This window comes from Apis dorsata, unplaced genomic scaffold, assembly GCF_000469605.1.
Source record: "Apis dorsata unplaced genomic scaffold, Apis dorsata 1.3 scaffold_1047, whole genome shotgun sequence".
Taxonomy (NCBI): Eukaryota; Metazoa; Arthropoda; class Insecta; order Hymenoptera; family Apidae; genus Apis; species Apis dorsata.
In genome coordinates this window covers 31,029-50,078 of record NW_006264145.1, presented here as the reverse complement: position 1 = coordinate 50,078, position 19,050 = coordinate 31,029, and the positions used below count along the sequence as shown (strand labels likewise).

Genomic DNA, 19,050 nt, shown 5'->3' with positions numbered 1-19,050 from the left:
TATTTATTTATTTCGAAAAATTACCTCTTAAATTTTTGAATTTAATTTAGTTGAACATTTTATTATTTATTATGATTTAAAAATATATATAGTAAAATATATATTTGCATAAAAATCCATAATCTAATCATGAATTTTGATCATAACAAAGAGAAAACAATTTCATCATAATTTTTATTTTTTTTACAATCAAAATTGTCTATAAACGAATTTTGTAACGAGTTTTTTTTCGTATTATTTGTTATTGTTTTGTAATATTTAAATTTTTGATTTTTCCGCAATCAATCAAAATTTATCAGGAAATAGCATTTCAAATAGATTTTATAGAATACCTGTTATAAGTTTTTATGAACGAAATAACTACAGATTTGATACGATGTATTATATTTGGTTATATTAGATTAGCAGCATAAAGTATAACAAAAACAAAAATAAATTCGGTTATAGAAAACAGAAACCATGAAAGTTCTAATGTAATCTAATGCCAAACTATTGGCAGAAATTAAACTGAATTTGCAGCTCTTTAACGTCAGAACGTAAGTAAACGTAGCAAAATCAGAATAGTATTTATAGTATATTCTGGTGGTAGAAAGATAATAAAAAGTAAACAAATCCTGGATCTTCAATAATTTTAAATGGATGCATATCATAATTGACATTTAAAATCTGCTAACTTTTTTTTAAATTATAATCATTTAGAACAATCGTAAAATATATTATAACTTCGATATATATTTTTTTTAAGAAAATGAATTTTAATATTATCAAAAAATGGAAAAGAATTAAATAATATTTGTATTCATTTTATTTCTATCATTATTATTTATTATTATATTTTTAGATTATAAAACAAAATTTTATTAATTATATTTTTTTATTCAAAAAAATACAAAAATTTTTAATAGATATAATTTTTTTATTTTATTTTATTTTATTGATAAATATTTATTATATTTATTTCTATATATTTTTATAATAAAGTTATATTTTTTTATTAAGGGGAAAGGAAGTATGTTTTATGTTTTGGAAATATGTAGAACTCCATTATGAAAGAGAAGAGAGCATTTATTTACACAAACATTATTATTATACAACTTTATTATTATTACTATAAAATTTTTTCTCTTTGCGACTTATTCTTGCCTATTTCATTCGCAATCTTGTAGTAATTTGCAAATTATAATTTAGAAACAATTTTAGTAATTATGTTAATATTAAAGACACTAAAGGATAAGAAATTTGATATCGATAAATTAATTATTAACAATATCGATCAATTTGATTAACAATTGTTTATTTAAATAAAAAATTAAAAATCTATAATAAATAATTCAATCTTTTTAAATAAATAATTATCAGTGACTCATATCAAATAATTTGCTATGATATTAAATTTTCAACAGTTCGAATACCTCCAATAATCTGACAATAATTTATGAGCGGACATGGTTTTCCTAACGCTTTAATTTCCTAACGCTTTACAAAGATACCACAGCAACAACCACTTCGCAAGTCACACTTGCACGTCATGTGATGGTCCATTGTGGAAGTGAACGCAAAGATCCTGACTTTTACGCGCTGCGAAATGATCACGCGAAGACCCATCTTTCGAAATCATCTTCCAACACGATGATTGGTTCCTTCAATTCCTTCTCAGTGTGCATTTTTCTTGAAAAGCAAGGATTGGAGGAAAAAAGCAAGACAGTCTTGCAGTTGAATTAGAATAGAAATAGAAAATATATATATAAATTCAGAATTCAGAGACGATACGGTTCACATTAAAAAGATTAGAATCATTACAGTTGGCCGCAAAGAATTAAAATACCACCATTTGTTCACTCAGAACTCATAATATAAACAATATACAATCCTATGATAGTAGCTATGATCTTTCGAGCATAGTAGCATCAATTTAGACACTCCATTTGCAATATCCAAAGTCATCTTTCAACTTTAACATTTGGTTCTTTGAGGTGGATACAGTTAGATACAGTCAAAGAGTGAATATTTAAAATGAGCTTGATTCAGTAGTCAGTGATAATGATGAACAGCAATCAAGAATCTTTGTTATCACCTCAGCATTAGAGAATTACTATAGTATATATATAAATTACTATACTGATTCAATCTGAAAGGAAGGTCAACGCAGTCATCAGAGTGGGAAGTTCTATCGAGCTCTCGATCCAGCGACATTCAGCATCAGACAGTCTCGCAGCAGCCAGCTATTCTAACTATAATCAATTTCAGATCTAATTTTCCATCTAATTCCAGTGAATAAATTCTTGTCCTTACGTTACGTTAGATGGAAGTTCAATTAAAATCATTAATCAATGAACATCGTTCGATCAAGGTCTCATTGATAATGTTTAAGAAATTTTTTGAAGAATGCAGACAGTCAATTATGCTTACAGAAATAAAAAAATGATGTTCTTTATACGAGAAATATATATATATTCAAAAAAGTATAGAAGAAATTGTTGAAGGAACCGAATCAGAATTATCACATGCAGCTCATCTTGTCGAATTTGAAAACACGTATTTCAATATAATGTTCACAGTAGAAGATTTTATAGAAGACGCACGCGTACAAAAAAAAAGTATCTCTTCATTAGATCGATCACTCTCGTCTCCCATATCCAGCAGCAATCTCCGGCAATTTTGCCCCAAATAAACTTGTAAACTTGCCAATTTTTTATTAATCCTTTAAAGATTGGATTAATTTCAGAGATATATTTGTTTCATTAGTTTAAAATAATGAATTTTTATCAGATTTATAAATTTCATTATTTGCGGATATCGTTGAAGGATCTGTTCGCACAATCCAAAGCATATTCGAAGCAAATTGCAGAGTGATTTGGGGGAGTTTATAAACCCGATGAAAAAATTGCGAATCTTCCTGTTTACTATGTGGGTGCATTTCTTGATCTGCCAGATCTTCCAAAAACAGATCTTCCAAAAACAGATTTTCCAAAAACAGATCGCTTTAAGAAAATTTATTGATAACGCAAAAAATCATCTTCGCGCGTTGGAGAAATTAGATGAATTCTTATGGGATACCATAATTTTAGTAATTTTTACAAGAAAATTAAATTCAATAATGTTAGGCGAATGGCAATGGCATTAGCTTTAGTATACAATCCTTCAAAGATTTTTATGAATTCTTAGAAATACGGACTATATGCTTGGAGAGTTTCTCGGGAGATAATCAGCAACAATGTCCAACGAATCCTTTAATGTATCGATCGGAGCGAGCACAGTTAATGTTTCCTCCGCATGTCCAGCTTGTTTGGGCAACCATTCTTTGTTACAAAGAGTTTAAAGAGTTAAATATAGATGAAAAAACAAAAATCGCACAGCAGGCGAAACTTTGTTTCAATTATTTAAATCTAGACATCTCATGAAAAAATATATGCGCCGAGTTTGTAAGATGTTGCGGACGCAAGCGTTATTACATCGAGATATCATTAAAATAGAAAAACACAAAACTCAACGGAAAATAATAGTTCTCTTGAGCCAGAAAAGAATAATTCAGTAAAAAATAGCCTATTCCTACGTCACAAATGTTGCGACCTATTCCTTCTCTAAGAAAATATATATATTATCAATTACGGTCGTTTTTGTGAAGGATAGTCAAGGAAAAAATAGAAATGCTGAATTCTATTAGATTCAGGCTTTCAATGTAATTTTATTATCCAGGAGTTATGTAAGAAACTAGAAATAAAATGTATACGAACGAAATTGAATTTTGGATATCAGAGATCAATTCAGTATCAGAAAAAGCGGTTATTAATATTTTCTCCGGATATAATGATTTTAGCACTAGCATCTCTTGTCTGGCCATAGATAAAATCACTATAGCTTTGCCAAATTTCTCATTAGCGAAGGAAAATTTAGAAATACCGCCACACATCAATTTAATCAATATAAGAAATAGATATGCTAGTCGGTATATAATCGGTATGCTAGTATACATTATTTTTTATGTGTAGATCAATACCGGACAGATTCTCGCAAAAGATTTAACTCGGTTAGGTGCTCGATGGCACTTTTACGTAGCGACTGATAAAATCCGACATAATATCGGATGATACTTGGCCAGAAATAGTGATTTAGATAAAGCTTGCCAAATTTTGGAAAATAGAAGAGATATCCATGAAATTCATGCAAGGAAAAAATTATTGTGAAACTTACTTCTCGGAAAACACGCAATAGACGACAGACAGGCGTTACATAGTTAATATGCCGTTTCGAAATAACATATTTCAATTAAGTGATTAGCGTAAACAAGCAGAAAAGCGATTGTATTCACTTGAGAAAAAATTATTCAGACAACTGGAATTGCAAGCGCAATATCATGATTTCATGATAGAGTATGAAAGATTAAGACACTCGATTAACTGAAGAAAGTCAACATGAAGAAAGTCATTTATATTATCTGCCATATCACGCCGTCTCTAAAATTAGCAGCACAATAATGAAAGTTCATATTATATTCAATGAATCGGCAAAAACATCATGGAACCTATCACTAAATGATACTCAGATAGTAGGACCGACTGTTCAGAACAATTTATTTTTTATTTTATTTTGATTTCGCCAGCACAAATATGTCATATCAGTAGATAGAAAAGATATGTCATCAATTGATTAAAGCCGAGGATCGCAAATTTCAACGTAATTTGTGGAAATAGAATCGAAATGCACTAATTAGTATGTATGAATTAAATCATCACTCAATCACTTACGATACCGTATCATTTCTAGCTACACGAGTATTACGAGAAATAAGAATCCGATGCATCAAAACTTTTCCAGAGAGCAGCCGAATTATAATGAAAGACTTCTATGTCGATAATCTATTAACGAGAACGGACAGTATTTCGAAACTTTGACAGAGATGGCGGGAAATTTCGGATATTTTAGCAAACCAGATTTATTCTAAAATAAGCTTTTAATTATTCAATAGTCATAGCTGATTCTCACAACATTATCTCTTAGGTAGAAATAGTGGCCGAAAAGGATCCTAAGACATTGGATTTATTGTGGTCGATCATCGATGATGCAGTTCGATTTTTTATTACCTTGGCTATGCATTCGCGGGTGATCAAACGAACGATCCCAAATAGTGCAGATTTATGATAGGATTAATAAGATAATTACCTGGACAAAGATTTTGATGCAAAATCTGTAAAAGGCCCAATTAGGTTGGAATGAGTCCCTAGGAAATCTTTCTGATTGGATATTATTCCGAGATTTAGAACAATTAACAATTGAAATATCGCGCATTAGTAAAGGATACAAAATACAGAATTGCATGGTTTCTCCGGCGCTTCTAAGAAAGCTTACGGAGCATGCGTTTACCTGCGCTCGCTAATAGGATAGGAGCAGGTAAATGAGAATTATTTTGCATGAAATATAAAATGGTTCTTCTTAAATCAATTTCTTTTCCACGATTAGAACTTTGTGATATACTATTATTTAATTGATGTTAAAAAAAATGTCAATTGATATGAAAGCTGCACTCATTTGCTTTCATCGTGGATAAATGATTCATCCAGCAGATGGAAAACATTCGTAGTTAATAGGGTTGCAGAAATATAATGCGCATGCGATCATCGGACATGACACATAACATCACGCGATAATCCGACTGATTTTATATCTCGCGATGTGAGTCATAAATCTCTATAAACCAATCCCCTGTGATGGTCAGGGTTTACTTGATTAGCAGCAAATACTGAGTGGCTTGTTTTAGCGAATAAATCGACAATCAATACCAGAGAAAAGAATGATAAAAATTGTTTTGACAAGTTGTAAACAGGAAAATGATTTATTGCAGAGATATTATAATTATATGCGTCTATTTCGCACTACAGTTTACTTCATTAGATTTATTAAAAATTCGCGAATAAAGACAATTCAATAGACATTCAAAAAATCAGCGAGAACTTGGAAATTTGATTATTGTCGAGTTAATGTAAGCTCGTAAGAGCTTAGAATGCCTTACTCATGAGGAAGCTTTTTCAGCTTATTCATAATTATTGTGCCTAAAAACATGGAAGCAGCTACCAAAATCCAGCAAATTACTTCCATTATATGTATTTTTAGACGAGGATGAAATTATAAGAATAGGTGACAAATTGTGAAATGTACCCATACACTTTCGGAAAAAACATTCTGTAGTATTACCCTCTAAGCACTGATTTATAGAAATCATAATAAGGAATAAATATATTAGATGCATATTACATGCAGGGATGCCAACAAACAATAATATCATTGCGAGAGTCATATTGGCTTATAGCCTGAAAATTCTCAGTAAGGAAAATTATGCGAAAATGCATAAAGTGTTTTAAGGCAAGGTCAAGATCTTTAAAATGCATAATAGGTCATTTGGATCGAATAATGCTGGCCCAGCCGTTTTCTACCTACGATCATGACTACGCAAGTCCATTTCCAATACGTGAGAGAATCCATAGTAAGATTATAGTGAAATCCTATTTATATCCATTTTCGTATGTTTCGTCACGAAAGCCATACATCTAGAATTAGCCATGGATCTCTTCATTGAGCCTTTTTGAATTGTTTGTATAGATTCATAATTCGCAGAGGATTGTTCAAGACAATATTTTCAGATAACGAAACAAATTTCATAGAAGCATGAAATGAACTCCACGAATTAGGCATACTTTTGAAGAGCAAGAAATATAATACAAAGGTGCATTAGGAAAATAAATTATAGAATGGAGCTTGAAATCTCCACACGTACTACATTTTGATGAGAGAATGTGGTTAAGGTCACACTTTGCGGCGTGTCATTGGTGAACAAAAATTGGCATTCGAAGAACTATACATTCTGCTAATACAAATAGAGTCTAAACTTTTTTGTCATCTATCACTTCTTTGTCATCCGATCCAAACGGAGACTTAAATTCTTTGATTCCAGATTATGATCGGTAATCTTTTATTTTTAATAGCTCGATTACCTCCAATAACTTAACAATAATTTATGAGCGGGTATGGTTTTTCTAACGCTTTCCAGATCTTTAATTTAAATAAAGATACCATAGTAACGGCCATTTCACAAACTACATTTGCATATCATGCGATGGACCACCATGAAAGCAAAAGTTTTGATTACCATAATTACGATATGACTATGCGAAAGCTCATCTTTTGAAACTGCCCTCTAACGCAATGATTGGTCCTCTAACTTCCTCTTAGTGTGCATTTTTCACGAAAAGCAAGGATTGGAGGAAAAACCAAAACTTGCGACAGTCTTGCAGTTGAGTTAGAATAGAAAATTATACAGATAGAATTCAGAGACAGTTTACATTAAAAAGGTTAGAATCATTACAGTTAGCTGCAAAGAGTTAAAATACCACCACAATTTATTCATTCAAAACTCATAATATAAATAAATATAGTCCTATAGTAGATGATCCTTCGAACAGTAGCATCAGTTTAGGCAATATCTATTTGTGCAATATCTGAAGTCATTCACCTTTCGACTTTAATATATTATATAGATTCTTATAAATATTAATATATTAAGAGAATGTTTTATAGATGTAATATATTTATGAAATATAAACTAATATATTCTCTATTATGCTCTTATGTTTTATGAGAAAAGAATGTAATTTATCTAATAGGTTATCAATTCTAAACTCATATTGTATTCGTTTTGAAATGATCACATTGTCATCACATGAAAAATAAGTAGTGTTATAATATTTGTTTTTATATATTTTTTTATTTAATATATGTATTTGCATGTATGTTGTATATATGTTTATGTGTAACATTTAATATGATATATAATAAATTTTTTGATATAATGTCATTCTAAATTCTTCTATATTTGCAATGATATTCCTGGGGATATCACAGTAATCTTTCTTTTTTTCAGTTTTTCATCAATGAGAAACAATTTAATATTAAACTGGCTGGTTATCACTTGTTTCTTTTATTTTAATCTATAATTTAATAAAATTATAAGAAGAAAAAATAAAAATTTATACATAGTTTAATTAATAAATAAGTTATAGCCTTCTTTTATGTAAAAAAAATATAAGTAAATAAAAAAAATATTTTTTATTATTAACATAAATTTATATTCGATTATAACTTTTCAATCCTTCCAGCATCTGCAAGTCATTTCATTATCATAATAAGAAATCAATTTATGAATTATATTTATAAAAATTCATGTCGTTTTTCTATATCATTTTAAGATTATACGATATTCATAATTTTACCATTTGTTTTTCGCTATTTAATGACAAGTTAACAATTGAATATTTTATATTTATACGAATTTATAAATAGCTTGTTGAAAATAATTTGTTTCCCACAAAAATTGGATAATTTTCACAAACAATTCAAATTTCGAACTTGAACACATTTGTTACGACGTACGAGATCATCATACGACACTATGTCATATTTACTGTAGTATAGAATTAACTGAAATCTGATATATATATTCACACAATATTGCTTTTATAATATATGAATTATAATTATTGATAAAGATATTTTTTAAAATAGAAATTAGAAAGAAGGTATAATTTACTTATTGACTAATTTACGTATACTAATTGTCGCAATACATATAATTATTATTTAATAATAATTAAAATTAATAATTATATTACTGTAAATATATTTTATTAAATCAACTTTATTATTTTAAGTTCGCTTCAACTTTTTATTTCAACTTATTTCGATGATTATATGAATGTGAACGATAAAACGATTATACTTTTCCTGGTTTTAGTGTTATAAAAAATAAAGATAATATATAAATTTTCATGAGAAATATTATATTAAATGCACATTAAATACATATCAACTATATATTTCAATATATTTATATGAGATAATTAAGATATATTATAATAATGTAATTGATGCAATCATATGCAAAAATATTACATATAATACATATAAACAATATTATATAATATATATAAATAATATTAAATTTACAAAAATATTCTACTAATTAGAAAAAAATAATTTTTATAAAATAAAACGATTTGAATTTTTTTTGAAAAATTAGAAGAATTAATTTACATGACATATAAAAAAATTTTTGAAAAAGTTTTGATTTCACACAGCTCGCTCTATTACATTCTCTAGCATTTATATTTCCATTTTTTCTTTCTCATCATCTGAAATATCTCAATTACTACTTATAATCAATCACAAAAAAAATAGTAAAGATCATTTTTTATAATATTTTTATCTAAATAATAAAAATATGAAACATTTTGTAGATTTATATTATATACATCCTGAAAATTTTGTTAAAATTGGTTAAAATTGATGCAGAAATAAATGATAGACATCAAAAAGTTTAAAAATTTTTAAAATTAATTATAAAAATCCTGAAAAACGATTTTTATCATTTTTAATAGATTATAATAATTAGTCGATTTCGATGATATTAATATAATGAACATAATTTATATAAATCTACAAAATATCTTTTTAATTTTTATTATAAGTTCAAATAAAAAAAGTTGTAAAAAATAAAACTTTTATTATTTTCTTCGTAATTCCGACTAATTGCAATTTCAAAATGTTATAATGCTTACACATAAATAAATATTTGATCATGGATACATACTTTTTAAATAATTGTTCTTCATCAAACTTATAAATTGGCCAAAACTTGAAAATTGAATAAAAAGTCATTAATTCAGTCATTTAAAACAGATCGAAGAAAAAAATATTCAAAAGAACATATTCTAAAGATAAAATTGAAAAAGATTTCAAATTTATAAATATATAAAATTAAATAATAAAATTCTTTTATTTTTTCTTTTTTTTGATTATGCAAGGGAATATTAAAAATGAAAAATGAAAAGATAAAAAAGAAATATGTATATAAAATGGCATATTAGTTGTAAAATGTAGAAACAAAAAAGAAATAAAAAATATAATTTACAAAATAAAATATTAATTTCTGATCTTGAAATATATTGAAATATATTGTCAAATCATTATTTTAAATAATTTGTATGCAATGCATGCAATAGACAGATTCTTTTAGTTTTTAAAATATTTGCAAAAAAAAAAATTAGTTTAAAATCACATAAAGTTTTAACATTACTATTTTAATATTTTAAACGATTGTCTTTTTTAAAATAATTTATTATTTCGTTTATAATTTAGCAATTTAAATAAAATATTCATACTAAGATTGCTGATCCTTTATTATTTTCATTAATACAAAAATGTTTATAGTTATATAATTATAGAATTTATTATATAATTAGTTTAATTAAATTTAGAATACATTTATGCTGAAGTATCTTCTAATAGAACACGCAATGTAGTGAAAATAGAGAAAGCATTGGAGAGATACTAAAATTTTATAAATTTATTATTTGTTATTTTATTTTTAATTTATATTTATAGAACAAAAGATATTTGAAAGCTAACTTGTCTTACCGAACAATAGTAACGTAAAGAAAGTTCTGGTACTATATAACTGATAGAAAACGTTACTGGTTTTTGATACACCAATATATTCAAAAAGTTCTTTTGCATTTCTATTGTCTCTTCATACCATGATAATTCATACACACTTCTTGATATGTTTATACTCTATAAATTATGGAAAAAAATAATTAATTAAAGATATATATATAAGTTGTATATATATAAACAATAAAAATGTAATGTAATTTACCATATTCTTCACATAGTCAGCTGGCCATGCATACATATAAACTTCCATCATTATAGTGATACATATAATTATGAACTGCATTTTTACAATTAGTGGTACATTCTGTTTAGAATTTCCATCTTCAATTTGTATAATATGATACATAAAATATTATCAATACTTACCATAAGTAATATTATACCGCAAAGAATCAAAGCAAATGTTGTTACTACTATACCATAAAGCACTATATAACGAAAACAATTGATTACTTCTTCCGCGTATCTACAATAAACATGAGAATTAAATGAATATAAATAAAACAATCGGTTGAAAAGTAATGAACGCTTTCATTTGTATTTCAAAAATTATCGAAATGAAACAAAAGAAAAATAAAAGTACGATTCTTAGTTATAAAATATTATATTTATTTTTCAATGTAATTACATTAATTTCAATAAATTTTTTCCAACAACAAATGTGACAAATTTTTTCATTCTTATCAGATTATTTCATCATCTTATCAGTTTACTTTTGATAAAAGAAATCATTCTTGTATCATTTATATATATATTCAGAATATATTCATTAAAAATGAATATTTTTGCATGTTCTATTCAATTTTGAAAAGAAATGAAAACCTAAAGAGATCAAATGTAAGCTATAAGATGGATGCGAAAATTTTCAAACTTATGTTATGTCAAATTTCAAATTTGCATCAAAAGTATTGTTATCGACATCGCATACTATTCTTATCTATAAGACGCTTAATTATAGAAACTTATCTATACTTGGCATATTTATAAAAGAGAAATATAGTTCTAAATAGAGTGTTGTAAAGTTATATCTTATTTCATTCTGAAGATACAGATGAAAATTCATTACTATTCAGGCGATACATTATAATTTATTTTAATATTATATTTACCTTTTTAATTGTAATTGTTTTTTAATGCAAGCAATCATCATATCAACATTTGAACATTTTTGAAATTCCACGATCAAACATTCAAATCTTGCGACTGTAAACCAAAGTAAATATGCTCACGCATACATTCGCAGAGCATTGATAGCTAACAAAAGATTGATGCATATATATAATGATAGTTATTAACGATTCATTGACGCGAAAAGGATATTCTGCTTCTAAAGGAAAAGAAATTGGTAGTATTGTAGGTCCTAGCATAAAAGCAGTGGCAGTCAAATATGAAAATGCTATGGAACTTCCATAAAATATCTTGCATTTCTCGATATACTTATAGAAGATTTCTATTTCGATTTGTTGCGCTTGTTTAACACAATTCACCATTTCTTCTACCACACGCTGTAAGTAGTAAAAATAAAAACAAGTAGATATGTACTTATAAATACATACAATCTATAAATCATTTTTTAATTTTTAGGAATTTGATTTTTGAATCAAGAAATTTAGATTGAGTTCTCAAATCGAATTCTTGAAATCCAGGTAAAAGAAAAATTTATATATATATAAATAATTATCTATAAATAATTTCTATAATTTCTATAATCTATAAATAAATAATAAATAAATTTTACAAGAATGATGATATCATGATACGAATGTATTTTCATTTAATTAAAATAATTTAATTGAATTAATTTAATCGTTTAAACTTTAAACTTATTTTAAATTGATATAATTTCAGCGAGCTTATATAATTATTTATAAAAAAACCTTTGATCGATAATTACAAATTAGAAATTAGAAATATTTAAAATAAATATTTATAAAAAGATGTCATCCTTCGATCTTGATAATTTTTTAATATATTATCAAAATTATTATATTGAATACTGAAATGAAAATTTTTTTACTTGACGATCGTTATTTAATAAAAAATCATTAATAAAAATATTTATATTACATTAAATTGAAATCATTATTTATTAAATAGTGATCTAATTTAATCTAATCCAAAACTTATATAAACATGAAACTAGAAATTAAATAAATTTTTGTATGACATTAATTAATTTACTCTAATTTATTCTTACTAATTAATTATCTAAATTATATGGAATTGATGTAATATTAATTTGATGTAATACCTAAATTTTTTCGAAAAAAGTTTTTGTTAATAATTTTTTAATGAGAATAATTTCAACGACTTTTAAGTAAAATCTTCACGACATTATTTTTATTAATTATGTTATTAATTATCTTATTTGAATATTATTGACAAATTGTTAAATTTCAAAATTTTGTAACTCTATTGTTATTCGTACAAAATAGATATGATCAAACACCAGATATTTAAAGAAATTTAATATATAATTTTCAAATTATATATTATATATTATTTTAAAATTATATAAGAAATAGTTTATTTTTGAAATAATACAAATATTTTATGAATATTTTATTATATTATAGAAAGTAAATTGTTCTATAGAAAATTTGTAATTAAATGATTTATTTAATATTTCATGAAATAAATTTATTATTTAATTAATAATTACATTAAAATAAATATTTTAATACACAGCATCAAATATTAATATTATTATTGCTTTTAATACTATTGTATTTAATTATTGATTTAAATTATTTTTAAAAATATGAATAATACAAAAAGCGCAGAATTTCAAAATATAACTCAAGCATATAAGATATGCAATGAAATGAATTAGAAATATTAATAATATAATAAATATGATGAAAATACAATAATTCATATCTTTATAAGTATGATGTAGATAAAAAAGGACTGAATATTTTAAATTCAAGAAAATATACAAAAAATTAAAAAAAAATTCAAGAAAGATTTATTTGTTATTTATTTTTTGAAAAAATATAGTTACAGAATATGGAAAAGTATGATAAGAAAAGCAATATAAATAAATAAAAAAATTCTAATGTAGCATATTAATATATTAAATTGCTAAAATAAATATAAAAATTGATTATAAAAAACAAAAATATCAATTAAAATGTCAAATAAAATTAATATATTTATTAAATTATAAATAATTAAAATTCGTAAATTATAAGTAAATCAAATTCATTAAAAAGGCAGAAACAAAATATAATTATAATCTAACGAAGCAGTCTTAATTTCTTTTTATTTCGCTTAATTTAATGCAAATTTCAATTGTTCATAATTTAATGAATAAATTTTAATTGTCATTTTTATATTTCTATATGTATCTGACTTTTAGAATCAATCCTTCAAAAGATGTTGTTATATCTTACAAATATATTAGTCTATGATTAAATTTATAAATTTTCTTTTAACAATCTAACATTATTCTAGAGAAAAAGATTTTAAATACAAATATAATTCTATATTTTTTTAAATAAACTAAAGTAAAATTATTTCATTTAAATATATTCAATTCTTTTTTTATTTATTATATATACATCATATATATTTCTCATTCAAATATTGAGAGAAGTTAAGTACTTACTTGTAATGAGTTGTGTTTGATGAAACATATAAGAGTTTGGACAATAAATTGAGTAATACCTACTGACAAACAGATGCATTTGAATACATGGATGATATTGTCATTATGTAAATAAATCGAATATAACAAAGGCAGGAACACCATGAAGGCGCTAATTATGGTACTGATTTGTAAAACTTTAAAACCGAAAATTTGATTTTTGGTACTATTGAAAGGACGTGGCCAACAACAACATATAGCTACGCTGAGTCGAATAATGTAAATGACTTTCTCTGGTGTCACTTTTTTCAACATAATTTCAAGAAACGAATTATGTTTTATGAATGAAAAAGAATTAAATTAGAATAAATCCATATGTGTAGATAGATTGGATGCTAAAGTACTATTATATTATTTCGAAAACAACTAAATCATTGCAGATATTGCCCGTAAATAAAATTATTTTGTATGCACAAAGAATTTAATAAATCATAGTCAGTATAACATTTCAGAAAAGAATAATCTAGGAAATAAGTTTTGTGCTACAATTAAAGATAATACCTGAGTGAAAGATAATAATTATTGATTGCATTATATATTGGTATAATTTGTGATATTGAACAGGTGCAAAGGGAAAGTATCACGCAATATTACTCATAAACGTAACACATTTAAAAAATATGTTTGTGGATCTTCAATACATTCAATACAAATTTCACATCTTTCCCCTTTTCTGACTTTCTTTCTAAAAGATATACATTGCAGCAGATGGTTAGATATGTAAATGGATACAACATTGTACATACATATAATAAGTTTGACTGCATTAATTAATTGTATATTATATACTGTGCTGTATTATATTAAAATATATATTCAAGTTCAAAATCAAATCGTGTTTTGTTGCATTATTATTAATTTTTTATTCTAGAATAGCAAATGTAAATTGAGGTAAACATAAATAATTACATATATACATATCTATATACTAGAGTTAGTTTTAGTTAATTATAGTTAATTATTAGAAATGATTTTATAGATCAATTAATATATATATTTATTTATTAATATATATTATAATATATATTTATTAATATATAATAATATATATAATATAAATATATAATAATATAAATAAAATATATAAATAAATATAGAAATATTAGTTCTTTATATCAATATTAATAAGAAAATAAAACAATTAAATAAGAAAATTTTTGAATAATAGAATTACTTTTTTTTACAAAATGTTATAATTGGTAGTATAAGCCGAAAAAAGATAAATCTTTATTAAAAAATAAATCAAAAAGATAAAATGATATTTTTCCATTTAATTTTTTGAATTATTATTCTATCTGGATATCAGTAATTTAAATAAGATATATATATCGATACATTCTCACTGTGTCACCATTCTGAAAAAAAGAATAATGCCTTAATATTATTAATTAAAAATTTGAAGGAATAATAAGAAATAATGATAAATGATGATGATAAATTTATATATATAAATACAAATATATTCAAAAAATAATGTATAATATAGCCAAGTGTATATATTCTCTCTATAGTCTCAATCGATTTATTCGAAAATAAAACAGAATACAAAAGAATATATACTTTTGATTTTTTTTTCAAATAGATTCATTTCCTTTCAATTGTACTAATATAATTTCGTAATATCTTCTTATATTAAATATATTTTATTTAAATAGAAGTAAAATTAATTTTTGGTTATACTAATATTTAAGAATCTTATATTTTTTAACTAAAAAATTAAAATATATAATTTTTAAATATTAAATAGGATTACATTCTTATTGTTGCAAATTATTCAAACTCTTTTTCAACAAATATCTTGAATACGACGATAAAAAATGTTTCAGGTTGTGTGAGATTTACATATATGATATTTTTTTTATTATTATCATTTTTATCACACTGAAATTATTTCATTTATTATTAATATCATTATATTATCACAATCTACATAGTGTTTTACACAATATAACAATATCTTTTTCAATATTTTTTTTTTTATTGTTTTTTCCATTAATTTTTCCATTTTCATTCAATAAGAGTTTTCATTATATTAAATGATTTTAATATTGCACGATATATATATATGTATATATTTTTATTGCTAACTTTATATTAAATTTTTATGATCAATAAATATGAAAATAAATATGAAAAATACAAAAATTCAAAGATTGATTCTAGAGATCGAAAGAAATAGAATTATTGATAAATGAAAATATCGGTTAAAGTATATTTATTAAGTTATAAGCAATTGAAGTTTGCGTTAAAGAAAAGAAAAACTAATAAAGTAAAATCGCCTTGTCTTTATTACAGCGCTGTCGAATTTTGTTCTCATTTAATAAGGCAAATTTAAATTTCTATCTATAAATATATATTAATATTTTGTACATAGAATATCTCAGAAATGTAGGAATATCGATTAATTGGAGATTCTAAAAATAATTTTAAGCAAAAATTTCCATTACAACAATTTTCGTTATAATTTTGTTAACGAATTATTAATAGAAAATACTGATTAATACAAAGTGCTAGTATAATAACATTGGATATCGAATTTATAAATTAAATTTATTCATCATTTAAAATAAATAATGTAACATTATGATATAGAAAGATTGGATGTTAACTAAATTGTACATATGTATATACAATTGGTATTTAATGATGCTTCACGATTCCAATGTGAACAACAAACAAGCGATTAAAATTGAGTATCATTATTGCTGCCACATGTTTTAGCAAATTATTTTATTTCTTTATTGAAAATAAAAATAAAAATGATTATAGTTTCTCTAAATATTTTCCTTAGCAAAAAGATTTATTTTATTATACTGCGATTAGATTTTCTTTTGACTTTTGCTTTCTTAAATATCTAGAATATTAGTAATATAATCTTAGAATATCAGTAAAAATTTTTGAAAATAAGATTTTGAATATTTTTTTAATTTTGATTATTATTTAAATATATTTAATTATGTTTAGAATTTAATAATTATTTTACATTTTGTTTTATATAATATATAATCATTTTGTATAAAGATTATTTTGAAAGTGTAAAATAATTTCAAAGTTGAAAAATTGCAATTTTTTAAATGATTTTTTTTTAAATTGATGGTTCTAGAGAAAATAATTTGCAAATTCTATTCAGCATATTAAAATTTAAAAAAGAAAGGAATGCCCTTAAAAACTACAAAATTAAAAAAAAATTAAAATTTCTTGAATAGTGTAATTTCTTAGGAGTTGAAATCAAAGAATTTTTTTTGTTATATTAAATTATATTATATTAAATTAAATTAATTTTTATGATTTTAATTATGAATATCAAATCTAAATAAAAAAAATATTAAAATTTTTCTTAAATAAAATTACAATAATCAAAGATGAAATAAAATCATACAGATAGCAATATAATCTCTTTAACATAGTTGTACATTTGAGTACCCACTGTATTTAAATTTTTTTCAATGTGATTATCGATCAGATGAAATTACTTGAATATTATTATACAAATAATTTTTAAAAAGAGAAAATAAAAAGAAGAAAATTTATTATCGATAATTGTTTTGTTTTACTTTAAGAAAGAAAAATAATCTTTTTTTAGCACAATTATTTTTTTTAATACATCGCTATTAATATTGAAATATATGAAACTGAAACTTTTTGCATCTAAAAAAATTAATTATATTATAAATTAAATAATATAAAAAGTTTTTAATAATGATTAGATTTTTCTTAATTTTTAATAATTATTAGATATGTAACATTATAAATATGTTCTTATAATCGTGAATGTGTTGTAATCATAATATTTTTATAATAATCTTACACTAGTAAAGGTTTCAGCAGAAAGCGTCATAAAATTTCCAGCTGAAAGTGTCAATTGTCTTTGAGCTTGTATTAAAATCAGCAATACAATTCGATTGTCTCGCGGATTTAAATTGTACTAAAGTATATCGTATGCAGCTTGAATAATGCTTTCGTTCTAAAAAAAATTAAAGAATATATCAAAAAAAAAATAAAAAATACTAAGATAATGATGTTAGATGTTAGATGATAGAAAAATTTTTTAAAAGAATATCAATGATGATTACAAATTTTTTCAAGAACAATATTTAATGTTATAACTGATAAAAAAAATTCAATTTAATAAATTACAATATTTTTTTCAATTCTGAAATTTAAGATTAATTTAAAATCATCATTATATATCGGTGAATTCCTCTTTTCATCGATTATAATGTTCTAAAAATATATACATATTTTCTTTGAAACTACATTCATTTGTTAAGTGTTTTTCAATATAATTTATTCAATATGATTCACTTGAAATTTTTCAATAAAATAATAATTATTTTTTTCTTTTTAATTAATTTGAAATTTAATTAAGTTTCTCAATTTTTTGCGTAAAAATTCTAAATTTTTCTTTTTAAAAATAATTATAAAATTTGCAAATAATATATAATACACATAGAATATCTTAAAATTTTAAGAAAATTAGATAAAAATAAATAATAATAAAATAATAAAATGTCTAATAAACAAATCTAATAAAACATGTAAATAAATATTATTTATTTCGATAATTTTATGAATGATGAGTTTATTATATAAAAATTGATTCAGAAGAATGTTATTCTATATTCATTACATAAAATTATTGCGTATTACATAAAATATATACATTATAAAATTATATGCGCGCGTAATTATAGAATTGTTTATTATAGTTTCTGATCTGTTTCTATATTTATTATAGAAATCTTATAATAAAATTTAAAAATGCAGAATTTCTGTCATCAAATATTCCTTTATATTATGTATTTGAATATTATTGAAAAAAAGTAAAATTGAATAAAAAATATTTTATTTATCATAATTAAACTTAATCTTATATAATTAATTTATTATTTTAAAAC

At 23.4% G+C, this 19,050-nt stretch overlaps 2 protein-coding genes across 2 annotated transcripts in view; both read right to left on the bottom strand.

Annotated features, from left to right (window-relative positions):
- Positions 1–10,235: 10,235 nt before the first annotated feature.
- On the bottom strand, positions 10,236–14,407 carry LOC102674895. Its single transcript, XM_031514526.1, is given in 7 exon segments — positions 10,236–10,377; positions 10,465–10,620; positions 10,706–10,807; positions 10,870–10,969; positions 11,613–11,720; positions 11,722–12,008; positions 14,114–14,407. Coding segments are annotated over 7 exon segments (1,113 nt in total). The 3' UTR covers positions 10,236–10,311.
- A 3,342-nt stretch (positions 14,408–17,749) lies between these two features.
- LOC116186625 (odorant receptor 67a-like) overlaps positions 17,750–19,050 on the bottom strand; it is a gene marked incomplete at its 5' end in the record, with an annotated part of 17,554 nt that continues 16,253 nt past the window's right edge. The window contains 2 exon segments of the mRNA XM_031514521.1: positions 17,750–17,800; positions 17,961–18,116. Of these exon segments, the coding sequence (XP_031370381.1) occupies positions 17,750–17,800; positions 17,961–18,116 (207 nt within the window).